We start from the raw sequence: 17,564 nt of genomic DNA, 5'->3' as shown, positions 1-17,564 counted from the left end.
TTTAGAGGGTTTACGAGTTCAGGGTGCTAAAATAGGCTTGAAAATTAATGTTAAGAAGACTAAGTCACTAAGGTTAGGAATAAGTGAAGATGAACAGGTGACCTTAGGTAACGAAAAGATTGATCAGGTTGGGAGCTTCAGTTACCTTGGTAGTATTATTAGTAAAGATGGTGGGAGCAGTGAAAATGTTAAAAGTAGAATAGCTAAAGCTCAGGGTGTTTTTTCACAGTTAAAAAAAGTTTGGAAGAATAGAAAGATAAGCCTACAAACCAAGATTAGAATATTGGAAGCTACAGTGATGACAGTGGTCAAATATGGCTCTGAAGCATGGACACTCCGAAAAGCAGATGAAAATTTACTAGATGTTTTCCAGAGAAATTGCCTACGGATTGTTCTGGGTACCCGGCTGACTGACCGTATTTCAAACAGTAGGTTGTACGAAAAGTGTGGTTCAATCCCGCTTTCTAGGGCTATAATGAAAGAAAGGTTGAGATGGCTAGGCCACGTTCTACGGATGAAGGATGACAGATTACCGAAGATTGTCCTTTTTGGCCAACCGTCTGGGGCTACACGGAAAGCAGGTCGTCCTTGTCTGGGTTGGGAGGATGTCATAAATAAGGATTTAAAGGAAATGGGAACTTCCTGGGAGGGTGTAAAGAGGGAGGCTTTAAATAGATTAGGTTGGAGGAGGAGCGTGCGTAGCTGTGTTGGCCTCAGGCGGCTTGGTGCTGCAGTGAGTTATTAGTAGTAGTAGTAGTAGATCTATTTTTTAATTCTGAAAAATTAGAAAAATGACATATTTTTTAACTTACAAAGGAGTGATCGGATCTTCATGAAACTTCATATTTAGAAGGTTCGTGTAACTCAGATCTCTTATTTTAAATCTCAACCGTATCCAGCGTCTTTGGGGGGGGGGCAATTGGGGGAGGGGGACCGGAAATCTTAGAAAATACTTAAAGCGGAGAGATCAGGATGAAACTTGATCGGAAGAATAAAAACAAGTCTAAGATACGTGACTGACATAACCGGACCGGATCTGCTCTCTTCAGTGGAGTTGGGGGGGGGGGATAATTCGGAAAAATGAGGTATTTGTAGCTTATTAACGGGTGACCAGATCTTAATAAAATTTGATATTTATAAGGATCTTGTGCTTTAAAGCTCTTATTTTAAATTTCGACCAGATCCTGTGACATTGGGGGGAGTTGGAGGGGGAAACCGGGATTCTTAGAAAACGTGAAAATTGGGATATTTTTATCTTACGAATAGGTGATGGGATCTTAATGAAACTTGATATATAGAAGGATCTTATTTCTTAGATGCTCCATTTTTTACTCGCATTGGATCAGGGGACATAGGGGGTTGAAGGAGGGAAACAGAAATCTTGGAAAACGCTTATAGTGGAGAAACTTGATGGGAAGAATAAGCGCAAATTCTAGATATGTGATTGAAATAATTGGAACGGATTCGTTCTCTTTGGAGGAGCTGGGGGATGTTAATTTGGAAGAATTAGAAAAATTGAGGTATTTGCAACTTAAGAATGGGTGACCGGATCTCAATTAAATTTGATATTTAGAATGAATTCATGTCTTAGAGCTCTTATTTCAAATCCCGACCAGATCTGTTGACATTGGGGGGAGTTGGAGGGGAAAATCGGAAATCTTGGAAAACGCTTAGAGTGGAGAAATCGGGATGAAGCTTGGTGGATTGCAAATAATCAAATGTCGTAGATACGTGATTGCCGTAAACGTACTGGATTCGCTCTCTTTGGGGGAGTTGGGGGGAGGGGTTCAGTGCTCTGGCGAGTTGGGTGCTTCTGGACGTGCTAAGACGATGAAAATTGGTAGGCGTGTCAGGGAGCTGCATAAATTGACTTAATAAAGTCGTTTTCCCAGATTCGACCATCTGGGGGGCTAAAGGGAGTGGAAAAATTAGAAAAAAATGAGGTATTATAACTTACGAGTGGGTGATCAGATCTTAATGAATTTTGATATTTAGAAGGACATCGTGACTCAGAGCTCTTATTTTAAATCCCGACCGGCATTAAGCCTCTGATTTTCTTTTTAAATCAATCTATTGATTCTTAGAATTTTGTTAGAGCTCATACCATATATGGGTCTTGGCTCTTAGCTCTTCTTGCCTCGTCACAAGTGCCATATGAGATCTTAGCTCTTGTTTAACTTAATGTGTATAACATAAATATAAAAATATATTGTATGATATAGAATTAGCTAAGTTAGATTTTTCTCTGCTAAGTATTCAATTTTGTAATTTTCAAAATTTATGACAGTTCAGATAGTAACCCCCTGATGTTATCTATCATAAAACAAGGCACAGTTTGACCTAGGAGTTATAATTGGGTCCCCCACATATGCGTGGTGGGTCTTTATTTTAGATGTGACAGTAGGCCGACTTCTTAGCATGTGTGGTGTTTATTTCATTTATTTTTTAATTGGAATAATGGTTTTAGTGTGGTTAAGGGCTAAACAATACTGCTTTATTTTCCTTTCTTAAGCATTAGCTGAAAGCCAAAGACTGAAAGGTTTTCACTTTGTAATTGTCTAAGCACCATATCTTTGTTCCCAGTGGCCAACGATTGATCACCAGTCCTTATTACAAGGCTTTTCACTGCAAAAGAGTTAAAAAACAAAAACAACCGTCCATATATAATAATAGCCTGCGAAATATTAGGAATATAAAATTCGTTTCTATTTTGTTTAGTTTCATTAGTCGAGTTCTTTCAGAAGTTTGCTCTTTCCAAATGTACACCTTCTTAAATATTAATATCACTGAACTTTTTGTTACATCGATTTCCTTGAGCTCCTCTCCTGAAGTAGTTAAGTTTTTTTTTTGTTTTTGTTTTTTTAGTATTTGACATGGTGTAGTTTATGAAAGTTAAAATTGTGTTCCCTGGAGTTAGCCCAAAGAGTGCACAACGCTGACAAGAGAAGAAACTAAAAGTTTCTTTGCAAGAAAGAAACCCAATGCTATCTGTCAATACCCAAACAAAACCATGAAGCTAATCATAAAAATCTAGCTAAAAATTCTTGTTGTGTTTATTTTATTTACATCTTTCTTTAAATCGTATTAACAATTTAGGAGCACGTTTGTGAAAAGGGCATGACTTGCTATATTTGTGTTCAACATTTTTGAAAGCATAATGAAAATATAATACTTTAGAAACAAAAGTACTTTTCTGTCATAGCGACCCCACTCAAGAATTATGCCCTGTAAAACTCAAGAACAAACTGTTTCATCTGTCTGTCTTAAGAGGCAATTAGCTTACTCTCAGTGGAAAACAAATAATGGGTGACAGAATACATTAGACTTATATAATCTGGCTATATATTTGCACATTAAGGGGGTGGGGGTAAAGTATTTGGACAGCGTGAAGTTGTAAAATGATTCTTACTTCATAATATGCAGAATAATTGTAGTTAACACATTTTGCATGCAGACCCGCAATACTTTATCCCCCTCCCCCAATGTGCAAAAATATAGTCCAAATTTGTTTCTAAAGTATTTCTTTTATCATGTTTTGGTATTTTTCATTAGGATCAACCTAATTTCACTTCTTGAGTGGGGTCGCCATAACAGAAAAATACCCTATTTTTTAAACTAGGTAGATTCTTGATTCTAACCTAGTCCTGACTATTTTATAATCAAGCAACTGAGTTTAAGAACAAAAATATCTTAAAACTTAAAGGAAAATTTAGGTTGAATATAAAGAATTTTAGGCCTCTAATTGACTCACACATTTTAATTAAACAATGCGCATACTTTGAGAAAAAATGAGGATTGAATATAGAAAAGCTTAAACCTTTAGTATTCTCGTTCATGATAGTAGCTTTTAATTCTTTTAAGTTAATTAAATTAATTCTTTTAAATGAATTAAATTAATGTCAAATTACTGAAGATCCTCTTACAAAACAAGGAAAGATAATGAGGAAATTTGTTGGAAAGACAATGTGGTCTTCATCATTATTAAAGATCTTCTTATATTCAAGTTTTGGTTCTTTTTGGTTTGCTATTCAAGGTGTCATTTTCTGCTGTAGCAGACACCTATCAATTAACATATTAATATGTACCTTACGGTACATATTAATGATGATTTTTCCCTGGGTAGAAGGGGGTTGAAAACACAAAAAATATTATTTTGGCCATAATGGTGAAACTCTGGTCCTTTAGGCTGATCCCGATCGGAAGGGCGGTATGACTGTCACCACTGGTGAGTGTGTGTAGGTGTAATGTAGTAGGCTGTTTAATTTATGAAATAGTCATAAAACTATGATGTAATTTTTACTGTCTCCATGGGAGAATTTACCTTCTATAAATCGTTTTTTAGAGGGGGCATTTTAATGCATTTTTTCTAAGCAGTTGCTGTTTACCACTGTTCAAATTTATTAATAAAATGAAACAAATTGAAATGAATGAAGTGATTAAAGCTTGAAAAGCGTGAAAACTACTTGTTTACTTTAAGACATTATTTGTAAGTCTGAAAGCAAAGCTAGCTCAGCTTTCCAGTGTTCATTTCCATTATTTGCCTCGAGGGGAAAATTGCCCCCTTGCAAGGCAAAAAGAACTTGCTAAACTTGGAAAGTAAACCCAGTCCACTAGTGAAATGTGCTTCTGGCTAATAGTTTCTAGCATTAAATTCAAAACAAATGTTATATATGAATTTCCATTCAATATGTTCAAATATATAGTCAAATATATGAATATGTAATATAAAATGTTGTCTATTTGAGGATTTTGGATAGTTAGATATCATTAGATAGTTGATTGAAAATACACGCCACGTTTAAATTTATACAATTTTGTAAGTGTAAGAGTTCACATTATTCAAAATATTCAGAAAACTTTGAAGTATGTGTATCAAAAGTATTCTTTAGAACGGATAAATTTATTTCCCCCTTTTTAGTCCATTTGTAAAATTTGGATTTTTAAAGCCTTTTTTATAAAGTATTTATGATATATTGATAATGTAGATTATTTCTTCCTTTGCTTAATTGGAATTTTGATTTTTCAGGGCCTCTTTATGGATGAAACAACGTTACAACTGGGATTGACAGATATTCTTCAAGTTAGAACGCAGTTTGGGCCATTTTGGAAAAGAACATTTTGCCATTTGCTTTGGGTTGCCTCCCTCCAGCCAGTCACACAATATCCAAATGTTGTTACTCAGGTAATTTAAATAAGTAGGGAAACTCACGTTTTCAGAATTACTAATTGTGACTCACTTCCTAAACATTATTTTGTAATAGAACATTGTGTGATTTGTTTATGGGGTTATTTCTGTTCAACTGGTCACTCACTATCTAATTGTTGTTGATTATATAATCTACTTTGATATGACAAGTTTAATTGTTTTCATTTACTAACTATAGCTTACTATGTAAAATTTCAGAAAAGGGTATTATGCTATTTGTTTTTGGATAGCTTCTCTTCAGCCAGTCACCTACTATCCAAACATTATTGATAAGTTGCCGTTGGGTTTACCTTTGGGTAGCTAGCAACTGAGCGTCACTGTAACTGACAACTGAGCGTCATTGTTGTATCAGGGAAAAAAATATTGCTGAGAATGAAGAATAAAACATAAAGATAGTGTTTATTATTATATTATTATTAGGTTGAACTAAAACGAAAAAAACAACTAATTAGGTATCGTAACTATTTTGTCTGGTTTTAGAAACTAACCCTACATTCTCATTGATTGTATTTTACTTTATGCTGTACTTCAAATTGATCAGCTTGTTCTGTAAACTAGCTCATTTCTAACGTTGCTTTTGTTATGGGGGTTAACGCCTCTTTTAGCACCGCCTCTTTGACGAATATCTGTCTTTTACACTTTATCATGAAGACAATATACTATATATTTTGTATCTTTGTTTGCATCCTTTGGCTATCTATCAGTTTTCCTGTTTTGAGTTGATTGTAGGCGGTAGAAGATGTCACAGCTTGACACTAGTAAGAAGAAAGGCATCCAAACGCATTACAATATAGACATCTGGTGGCCTTCTTGGGAGTGTTAATTGCCATAGTGATGCATGTAGGTGGCATGACAAATATATTTATTGCCACTACTTTTTGGAAAGAATAAAGTTCGGGGAATGACGTCTTTTTTGCTACAACTGGCATGACTAGTTGACTACTGGACTAAACAAAGTCCAAAGATCAGTTTTGAAACTGATCCAAAGATCCAAAGATCAGGTGTTGGGGAGGTACGAAGCGCCACCCCAACAGCTAGCATATATATATATATATATATATATATATATATATATATATATATATATATATATATATATATATATATATATATATATACTATCATCTTTTGGATTAATTTTTCAGTTTTATACTAGGTTTGATGGTGACAGGTAGGTTAGGTTTTTAACTATTTTCTAAGATTTATAACCTGATTTAGCCTAATCTAACTTTAACTTTTACCATCAATGCTTGCATAAGACTGAAAAAGCTAAATTCACATACCTAATTGAATACAAACAGAGAAAAAGGGATTAGGGACAATCACCGGTAAATGTAAAATTTACGAGATTTCGGACATTCACAGTAACATATATCTAAGTCATTTCTTGCCCCATATTTCTGTCTGAGTTAATCCCCTAGAAAACAAAAATAGTAACAAGAAACTTTATGCTTATTTAGTGTATCAAAGACAAATTTTACTCGTAAAGCTTGGAAGATACGAAGGCAAGTAGAAACTTATCCACAATGTTGACATAACTCTTCTTACATTGTTACTACTGACTTTTATTCTCTTTTATTTCATTGTTATACTGTCGTGGTCCAGCTATAAAATTTCAACCCTAATCCCTTAATTTGCCCTTGTCATTTTGCAGATAGGTCATGACGGCTCTATTAGAAGCTTACACCATTGAGGAACAACAGACCGTGACTCATTTTTTGTGCTCAAAAGGTGATTCACGGGCCGCAGTTAAGCAAAGACACTGCATAAATTTGGATCTATGTCTAAACGGAGTTTCTACGAATGGATAGAAAAATTCAAAACGGTTAGAATGTTACGCACGAGAAAGGAGCCTTAAGACCATCTGCGGCCACAAAAGATGACCTCAATGAGCGTGCATGTTACATTGTTTTGTTAGACAAACGATTTACTATTGATGAAGTTGCACAACATCTACAGCTTAGTCATAATTTTTCCTGCAAAATCATTTATAAGACACTGACATAAATGCAATATGGATCCCAAAACCACTCATGGTCTTACACAAACAAACGGGCTGTGCGATCTACAAAAAGAATTTGATTTGCTATACTAATGGAAGTGACAGCTTCGTAGACAGAATCATTACTGGTGACGAAACCTGGATCCACCATTGCCAGCTGGCGAGTAAACGGCAGTTGTTTGCTGTCCCTGGTGCGTTTTCAGACCACAAAAATCTGATCTTTGCTCGTTGTTCCTCAATAATACAAACTTCTAATGGAGCCGCCATGACCTCTCTGCAAAATGAGAAGGACAGATTAAGGGCTTAGTGTAGAAATTTTATAGCAGGACCACAGCAGCATAACAATGAAATAAGCGAAGACAAAGGTCAGTAGTAACAATGTAAGATGAGTTAAGTCAGCATTGTGTTTTATTTTAATTTACCCTCATATATGAGGGTAAATTAAAGAATTCAAGAATTCAAGCCATGACCGTATCCAGAATTTTTGTTTGAGGAGAAAAAAATTACAAAAAAATAAAATTAAAAAAGGCATAAAAAATTTGTTCACATGCATCTTGTTACTTCTTTACGAGTCGGAAAAGCCAATGGGGGGGGGAACACGGTAACCCCCCTGGATATGGCCTTTATCTCAAGGTTTCTTGCCTCTGCGAGCACGTTTGATTGGTTAATTCAGCTTTAAGAGTGGAATCAAAAAAAAAAAAAAAAAATTCAAAGTGGAATGGGAGGGGGACATGGTACCCCTCCCTGGCTGGATACACGTTTGATTGGTTAATTCAACTTGGAATATTTTGTATTTAGGTAATGAGTGACACACGGGTTGAATCTGCAGTAGAAGGAGCTGCTCAATTGAGTTTACAGAAGACGGAAAATGGGCCCAACATACCTGATGAAGGAGCCTATAAGTCTTTTCTTGATTCTAGTCGAAGAAGGATCATGGGGATACTTCATAAGATGGCAGGAACTGTATCAGGACCTGTTATAAGGTAATTAGAAGGGTTAAGTTAGCTATTTAGAAGTCATTATTATTTGAATTAGAAGACTCTGTCAAATTTACAAATCAAAGCTTCCATGATTTGGATAGTAAGTTATGAGCACCCCTTTTCTTTTATAAATGAGACTCTAAAAACGATACTCTCTAGTAAGCGACACTTTAATTTACGTTTTGTCATATTTTACACTAAACAGATAGGGGCGGGCGTGTTTTTATTTAAATGTTTTTAAGGGCAATCATGTTAAAACTGTGATCTTGTAAAATGTGAACAAGCATTATTCAAAATATATCATTGATATTTAAATGTAAAATAGATTTAATTGATATTTAAAAATAACACTGATATTTAGGCCTGCCAAACACATGACGTTGAGTATTTTTCCCTCATTACTAACCAATATGAAGGTTTTCGAAAATTGAAAATTTCTTTACGGCTAAAACTTGACAATATTACTTCAAGAGCCAATAAGTACCCCTCAAGCAATTTGCATACGCATGACCTTATTCCAGAAATTGCCTCTCGTGCTTTATATGAAGACAAAAATTAAAGTAATTTCAAACAAAAAAAAGGTACAAAAGTCTAGATATTTCGATCACAAATACAGCGATCGTCATCAGTAGAAACACAAAAGTATTAAAATTGAAATTAACATATTTATGTAAAACAAAATAATTAACTTTCGGATCATTCACAAAACAATGAACTTCCGGGTTATTTGCAAGTTTTCTTTCGGAGAGTTCAATCACTAAGTTCATTCAAAGTCTTGATATAAATTTTCTTCTTCCATCTTGCCTAAATGTAAAATAAATTTCCAATAAAGGTGACAAAGTCTTCTGTGTCTTCTAATTGAAAACGAAAATCTAGTGAATAGCCCGGAAGTTAATTATTTTGTTTTATATAAACATGTTGATTTCAATTTTAATACTTTAGTATTTCTACCTGTGTTCATTGTCTGAATAAATGGATTTATCCCCACCTGAATGTTTATTTGTTCGTCATAGAAAGGCAGGGTGGTCTGAGAAAAGGATACCTAATTTAAGGCGTTGCGTCGAAAAAAAATCAGTATGTGTGATCGAAAGTGTCTATTTTTAATGCTGATTTCTAATATGTAATCCTAGAGAAACTTTGAATAATTTAAATAATAAAAAAAAACAAGTTTTTTTTAACTGCAAGTAAGGAGCGACATTAAAACTTAAAACGAACAGAAAGTATTCCGCATATGAAAAGAGTTGTCCCCTCCTCAACGCCTTGCTCTATACGGTGAAGTTTGACTCTTTTTCACAACTCTACTTTTTAAAACAATAAAAAATTTAGCGTAAAGAGGGAAGTCTTGAGGAGGGGACAACTCCTTTCATATATGGAATAATTTCTGTTCGTTTTAAGTTTTAATGTCGCTCCTTACTTGCAGTTAAAAAAAATTGTTTTTTATTATTTAATTTCTGAATGTTTTTTAATTAATGCATGTTTTGATTTTGGCTCACCAAATGACTTTTTTTTTGCTAAATGACTTTCTCATAGTTTTGATCGGACAATTTTGATAAAAAAAAGGGGTGGGAGAGGAGGCCTAGTTGCACTCAATTTTTGGTTACTTAAAAAGGCAACTAAACTTTTTATTTTTTTACGAACGGTTTTATGGCACTTGATATTAACCAAGTGACATATAGCGATCGCAAATTCTGTCGGTCTGTCTGTCGGTCGGTCGGTCTTTCTGTCTGTCTGTCCCGGTTTTGCTACTTCAGGCACTTCCAGGCAAGCTAGGACGATAAAACATGGCAGGCGTATGAGGGACCGGACTAGATTAAATTAGAAATAGTCGTTTTCCCGATTTGACCATCTGGGGGGGGGATGGGGGGCCGGTTAATATGGAAAAAATTGAAAAAAGGAGGTATATTTGACTTACGATTCGTAAGTGATCGGATCTTAATGAAATTTGAAGTTTGGAAGGATATCATGTTTCAGAGCTTTTCTTTTGAATTCCGACTGTATCCGGTGACATTGGGAGGAATTGAGGGGGGGGAACCTAAAATCTTGGAAAACGCTTAGAGTGGAGGGATCGGGATGAAACTTGGTGGGAAAAATAAGCGCAAGTCCTAGATACGTGATTGACATAACTGGGACGGACCTGCTCTCTTTGTGTGAGTGGGGGGGGGAGGGTTAATTCTGAAAAATTTGAAAAATGAGGTATTTTTAACTTACGAAGGAGTGATCGGATCTTAATGAAATTTGATGTTTGGAAGGATATCATGTCTCAGAGCTCTTATATTATATTTCAACATTATCCGGTGAAGAGAATGTGGGGGGGGGAAACCTAAACTCTTTGAAAATGCTTAGAGTGGAGGGATCGGGATGAAACTTGGTGGGGAAAATAAGCACAAGTCCTAGATACAGGATTGACATAACCGGAACGGATCTGCTCTCTTCGGGGGAGTTGGGGGGAGGTTAATTCTAAAAAATTAGAAAAAATGAGGTATTTTTAACTTGCGAAAGAGTGATCGTATCTTAATGAAATTTCATTTTTAGAAGCACTTCGAAACTTAGATCTTTTATTTTTTATCCCGACCGCGTCCAATGTCATTAGGCGGGGGGGGGGGGGACCGAAAATCTTGGAAAACGTTTAAAGCGGAGAGATCAGGATGAAACTTGGTGGACTAGTCCAAGATAGGTGACTGACATAACCGGACCGGATCTGCTCTTTTTTGGTGGAATTGGGGGGGGGGGAGTAATTCGGAAAAATTAGAAAAAATGAGGTATTTGTAACTTACGAACGGGTGATCAAATCTTAATGAAATTTGATATCTAGAAGGATCTTGTGCTTTAAAACTCTCTTTTAAATCCCGATCAGATCTGGTGACATTGAAGGGAATTCGAAGGGGAAGCCAGAATTCTTGGAAAACGTAAAATCGAGGTATCTTACGAATGGGTGATCGGATCTCAATGAAACTTGATATATAGAAGAATCTTATGTCTCAGATGCTCTATTTTCAATTCGAATCGAATCCGGGGACATAGAGGGTTGGAAGGGGGGAAACAGAGATCTTGGAAACCGGAAATCTTGGAAAACGCTTAGGGCGGAGATATCGGGATGAAACTTGATGGAAAGAATAAGCACAAGTTATAGATACGAAATTGACATAATTGGTACGGATCCGTTCTCTTTGGGGGAGCTGGGGGTTGTTAATTTGGAAAAGTTAGAAAAACTTAGGTATTTTTAACATAAGAATGGGTGACCGGATCTTAATGAAATTTGATGTTTAGAATGAACTCATGTCTCTTATTTCAAATCCCGACCAGATCTGTTGACATTTAGGGGAGCTGGAGGGGGAAACAACAAATCTTGGAAAATGCTTATAAATGTCGTAGATACGTGACTGACGTAACCGGACCGGATCCGCTCTCTTTGGGGGAGTTAAGATGGTGGGATTCAGTGCTTTGGCCAATTTGGTGCTTCTGGACGTGCTAGGACGATGTAAATTGGTAGGCATGTCGGAGCTTTACAAATTGACTTGATAAAGCGTTTCGCCCGATTCGAACATCTGGGGGGCTGAAGGGAGAGGAAAAATTGAGGTATTTTTAACTTGTGAGAGGGTGATCGGATCTTAATGAATTTTGATATTTAGAAGGACCTCTTGACTCAGAGCTCTTATTTTAAATCCCGTCCGGCATTAAGCCTCTGATTTTCCTTTTAAAGCAAACTATTGATTCTTAGAATTTTGCTAGAGCTCATACCATATGAGCTCTTGGCTCTTGGCTCTTCTGACCTCATCACAAGTGCCATATGAGCTCTTGTTATTAGTAATGAATATACGTAACTTACATAACGAACTGCTATATTTGTATATTTTTAATTTATATTTTTATAAATACTGCTATATTTTTAAATTTATATTAAACCTCAAGATTTGGGGTATCTATTTTAAGGTTTTTGAATTACTTTAATCTATTGTCAAAATATATTGAAATATTTGTGCAATTCCCAGTCTTTTTTTTAGTTTTTTCTTTTTTTTAGTTTTTTAGCTTTTTTTAGTTTTTTTTTAGTTTTTTATCTTTTTTATTTTTTTACATTTTTTTCTTTTTAGGTTTTTTCTTTTTTTAATTTTTTTAATTTTTAATTTTTTTTTTAGTTTTTTCTTTTTAGTTTTTTTTTCAGTTTTTTACCATTTTTCTTTTTTCGAATTACTTTAATCTATTGTCAAAATATTTCGAAATATTTATGCAATTTCCAGTTTTTACATTCTAGTTTGTTTTCTTTTATATATATAGAAGATATATATATATATATATATATATATATATATCTTCCTATATTCACAGGTGGGACACAGGGACACAACTACAATGGCGCGTAACGACTTACGCGCGCGGGGGGGCTTGGGGGGCGCGAAGCGCCCCCACCAACTAGGTGTTGGGGTGGTGCGAAGCGCCACCCCAACAGCTGGTATTTTATAAATTTGGTGCCTTTTTATGACAATAACTGCCGCTGATGGGCATGAAGGTGTTTGAAAATAGAATCGTTTTATTTATTATTTTTACAAGTAACGGTCAGGGCCCTTGTACATTGTCTTAACGAAAATACTTTGCTATACATATACTTTGTCATACTTTACAAATATTTTATAAACCAATACTTTATAAATCTATATATACAAAAATAAGTTATGTGTACTGAGTTATAGGTAATAAGTTAGGTGTAATAAGTTTGTGTACTGACGTCAATTTTGTCGACTGTCGACTGAGGTCATGTTTGTCGAGTCGACTGACGTCATGTTTGTCGACTGACGTCATTATAAGTATTGAGCATTATGCCGTCATGAAGTTGTTTGTCGACTGACGTCATGTTTGTCGACTGACGAAATTACAGACCGGGACACAAATGACGACCGGGACACCGGGACACAGGGAATATAAATGACGACCGGGACACTCAAAGAGAAATTACAGTCTGGGAATCCGGGACACAAATAACGACCGGGACACAGGGAATATAAATGACGACCGGGACACAGGGACAAAACTACAACGGGGACGCCGGGGGGCACAGGGGGATATATAAATGACGACCGGGACACAGGGAATGTTCGATTAGCAATCACCATCAATGGCAATCATTAGAATAATGAGGTATAGATCTGAATACGGATTGTTTTTCCCATGGACAATTATATGTTGTATGTTCAAGAGTCGGTAAACCTGACAATCTATTTATATGCACAGACAATGGGACAGCGAAGAATGTTTTATATTCGCAAGATATAAGTATATAAGGCTTTGTATATGACGTCATTATAAGATGACACTACAGACCGGGACACTGGGACACAGATGACGACTGGGACACAGGGAATATAAATGACGACTGGGACACTCAAAGAGAAATTACAGACCGGGACACCGGGACACAAATGTTGACCGGGACACAGGGAATATAAATAGACACAAGGAACATAAATGACGACCGGGACACTTAAAGAGAAATTACAGACCGGGAAACCGGGACACCGGGACACAGGGAATATAAATGACGACTGGGACATTCAAAGAGAAATTACAGACTGGGACACCGGGACACAAATGACGACCGGGACACAGGGAACATAAATGACGACCGGGACACAGAGACACAACTACAACGGGGACGCCGGGGGGCACAGGGGGGGTATATAAATGACGACGGGGACACAGGGAATGTTCGATTAGCAATCACCATCAACAAAGCTCAAGGGCAGTCATTAGAATAATGAGGTATAGATCTGAATACGGATTGTTTTTCCCATGGACAATTATATGTTGCATGTTCAGGATTCGGTAAACCTAATAATCTATCTATATGCACAGACTTCACAAGTTTTACGTAGTTAAAAAGATATATATATATATATATATATATATAGAAGCGCCACCCCAACACCTAGTTGGTGGGGGCGCTTCGCGCCCCCCCCCAAGCCCCCCCGCGCGCGTAAGTCGTTACGCGCCATAATAGTTACGCGCCATTGTAGTTGTGTCCCTATGTCCCACCTTTTTTTAGTTTTGTTTTTCTCCTTTATTTTTTTCCTTTTTTTTTCTTTTTTAGCTTATTTAGATTTTTAGATTTTTTAGTTTTTTTTATTAGTTTTTAGTTTTTATTTCTTTTTAGTTTTTTTGTCCCGGTCGTCATTTATATCCCCCTGTTTCCCCCGGTGTCCCCGTTGTAGTTGTGTCCCTGTGTCCCGGTCGTTATTTATATTCCCTGTGTCCCGGTAATCATTTGTATCCCGGTGTACCGGTCTGTATATACATTCGTTTTTTAGTTTTGTTTTTCTCCTTTATTTTTTTCCTTTTTTTTTCTTTTTTAGTTTATTTAGATTTTTAGATTTTTTAGTTTTTTTATTAGTTTTTAGTTTTTTTTTCTTTTTAGTTTTTTTGTAGTTTTTACCTTCTTTTTAGTTTTGTTAATTTTTTTTTTTACTTGTGTCCTGGTCGTCATTTATACTCCCTGTGTCCCGGTGCTTTGTTGATTGCTAATCGAACATTCCTTTTGTCCTGGTCGCTTTCTCTTTGAGTGTCGTCATTTATTTTTTTCTTTTTTAGTTCTTTTAGTTTTTACCTTTTTTAGTTTTTTTTTAGTTTTTAGTTTTTTTAGTTTTTTACCTTTTTTTAGTTTTTTTAGTTTTTTTAGTTTTTTAGCTTTTTTATTTTTTTTATTAGTTTTTAGTTTTTTTGTAGTTTTTGCCTTTTTTTTAGTTTTTTTAGTTTTTTAGCTTTTTTATTAGTTTTTAGTTTTTTTTGTAGTTTTTGCCTTTTTTTAGTTTTTTTAGTTTTTTAGCTTTTTTATTTTTTTTATTAGTTTTTAGTTTTTTTTTGTAGTTTTTGCCTTTTTTTAGTTTTTTCAGTTTTGACGTCACCTGATCCAGTTTTTTCAGGTGACGTCACCTGATCCACGATCCACAGATCCACAGACAACTTATTTTTATATATATAGATAGTTTTTTTTTTTACTTATGTCCTGGTCGTCATTTATACTCCCTGTGTCCCTGTGCTTTGTTGATTGCTAATCGAACATTCCTTTTGTCCTGGTCGCTTTCTCTTTGAGTGTCGTCATTTATTAGTTTTTTCCTTTTTTTTTTTTAGTTTTTTATTGGTTTTTACCTTTATTTTAGCTTATTTTTCAGTTTTTTCCTTTTTTTTAGTTTTTTTTTATTTTTTATTTTTTTTAGTTTTTTACCTTTTTTTAGTTTTTTTTTAGTTTTTTTAGTTTTTTAGCTTTTTTACTTTTTTTATTAGTTTTTAGTTTTTTTTTGTAGTTTTTGCCTTTTTTTAGTTTTTTCAGTTTTTTTTTTAGCTTTTTATTGGTTTTTACCTTTATAGTTTTTTTAGTTTTTTAGCTTTTTTATTTTTTTTATTAGTTTTTAGTTTTTTTTGTAGTTTTTGCCTTTTTTTAGTTTTTTCAGTTTTGACGTCACCTGATCCAGTTTTTTCAGGTGACGTCACCTGACACATCCATCCACACATCCACAGACAGACAGACAACTTATTTTTATATATATAGAAGATATATATATATATTATATATATATACACAAGTTGTTTGTGGGTTATGTCTGTCTGTCTGTCTGTCCGCATATGACGTCTGAATTATTTCATCATATACCAATTCAAAAACGAAAGTATACAAGCTGATGTAGCTGAGTTGGTAACGCGGTATGCTCCAGGTTCTAGGTTCGAGAGATTCCAGGTTCGAACCTTGAATACAAAAGAAGTAATAAACTAAAAAGGAAAAAAACTAACAAAACTAAAAAAGCTAGAATACTAAAAAAAACTAATAAAAGTTAAAAAACTAAAAACTAAAAAAGAAAAAAAACTAAAAAAAAAGTAAAAACAACAAAACTAAAACCTAAAAAAAAATAAAAAAAGGTAAAAACGAAAAAAAAATAAAACGAAAGAAAAACTAAAAACTAATAAAAAAACTAAAAAAACTAAAAACTGAAAAAGAAAAAAGACTAAAAAGAAAAAAAACTAAAAAAGCTAAAAAAAGGGTAAAAACCAATAATAAAACTAAAAGACACAGGGACACAACTACAATGGCGCGTAACTAATATTGGTAGAGCGTTATGTTTCAGGTTGTAGATCTGAGAGGTTCAACCCTGAATACAAAAGAAGAAAAAAAAACTAAAAAAGGTAAAAACTACAAAAAAAACTAAAAAAAAGAAAGAAAAACTAAAAACAAAAAATTTATTTCATCAACCAATTCAAAAACGAATGTATTCAAACCCGAGTAGCTGAGTTGGTAACGCGTTATGTTCCAGGTTCTAGGTCTGAGAAACTACAAAAAAAAAATAAGAAAAAACTAAAAAAAACTAAAACAAGGTAAAAACTACAAAAAAACTAAAAACTAATAAAAAAAGACTAAAAAAGAAAAAAAGAAAAAAAGGAAAAAACTGAAAAATAAAGGAGAAAAACAAAACTAAAAAAAAACAACTAAAAAGGTAAAAACTACAAAAAAAAAACTAAAAAGAAAACAGAAAAAAACTAAAAAAAAGGTAAAAACCAAAAAAACTAAAAAGAAAAAAGGAAAAAAAAACACAAAATTTATTTCATCATATACCAATTCAAAAACGAATGTATATACAGACCGGGACACAGGGACACAAATGACGACCGGGACGCCGGGGGGCACAGGGGGATATATAAATGACGACAGGGGCACAGGGAATGTTCGATTAGAAATCACCATCAACTCACCATCAAAGTTCAAGGGCAATCATTAGAATCATGAGGTATAACTAAAAAAAACTAAAAAAAAGGTAAAAAACTAAAAACTAAAAAAAAAGACCAATTCAAAAACTAATGTATATACAGACCGGGACACCGGGACACAGGAAATATAAATGACGACCGGGGACGACGGGGACACAGGGAATGTTCGATTAGCAATCACCATCAACAAAGCTCAAGGGCAATCATTAGAATCTTGAGGTATAAATCTGAATACGGATTGTTTTCCCCATTGAGAATTATATGTTGCATGTTCAAGAGTCGGTAAACCTGACAATCTATTTATATGCACAGACAATGGGACAGCAAAGAATGTCGTATATTCGCAAGTTTTACGTAGTTAAAAAGAAAAAAACTAAAAAAGCTAAAAAAAAGGGTAAAAACCAATAATAAAACTAAAAGACACAGGGACACAACTACAATGGCGCGTAACTAATATTGGTAGAGCGTTATGTTTCAGGTTGTAGATCTGAGAGGTTCAACCCTGAATACAAAAGAAGAAAAAAAACTAAAAAAGGCAAAAACTACAAAAAAAACTAAAAAAAAAAGAAAGAAAAACTAAAAACAAAAAAATTTTTTCATCAACCAATTCAAAAACGAATGTATTCAAACCCGA

The 17,564-nt window shown here is 34.5% G+C and overlaps 1 protein-coding gene across 1 annotated transcript in view; it reads left to right on the top strand.

Moving 5' to 3' along the window:
- Window positions 1-17,564, top strand: part of LOC136030047 (glycerol-3-phosphate acyltransferase 1, mitochondrial-like) — a 112,226-nt gene that overhangs the window by 30,965 nt on the left and 63,697 nt on the right. Inside the window, exons 4-5 of the mRNA XM_065708667.1 lie at window positions 5,027-5,182; window positions 8,007-8,191. Coding sequence (XP_065564739.1) covers window positions 5,027-5,182; window positions 8,007-8,191 — 341 coding nt within the window. The remainder of the gene's footprint in view (window positions 1-5,026; window positions 5,183-8,006; window positions 8,192-17,564) is intronic.

The sequence above is a fragment of the Artemia franciscana genome, chromosome 8 (assembly GCF_032884065.1).
Source record: "Artemia franciscana chromosome 8, ASM3288406v1, whole genome shotgun sequence".
Taxonomy (NCBI): domain Eukaryota; kingdom Metazoa; phylum Arthropoda; class Branchiopoda; order Anostraca; family Artemiidae; genus Artemia; species Artemia franciscana.
Note: the sequence above shows the minus strand (reverse complement) of the source record. Positions and strands in the feature narration are given on the sequence as shown.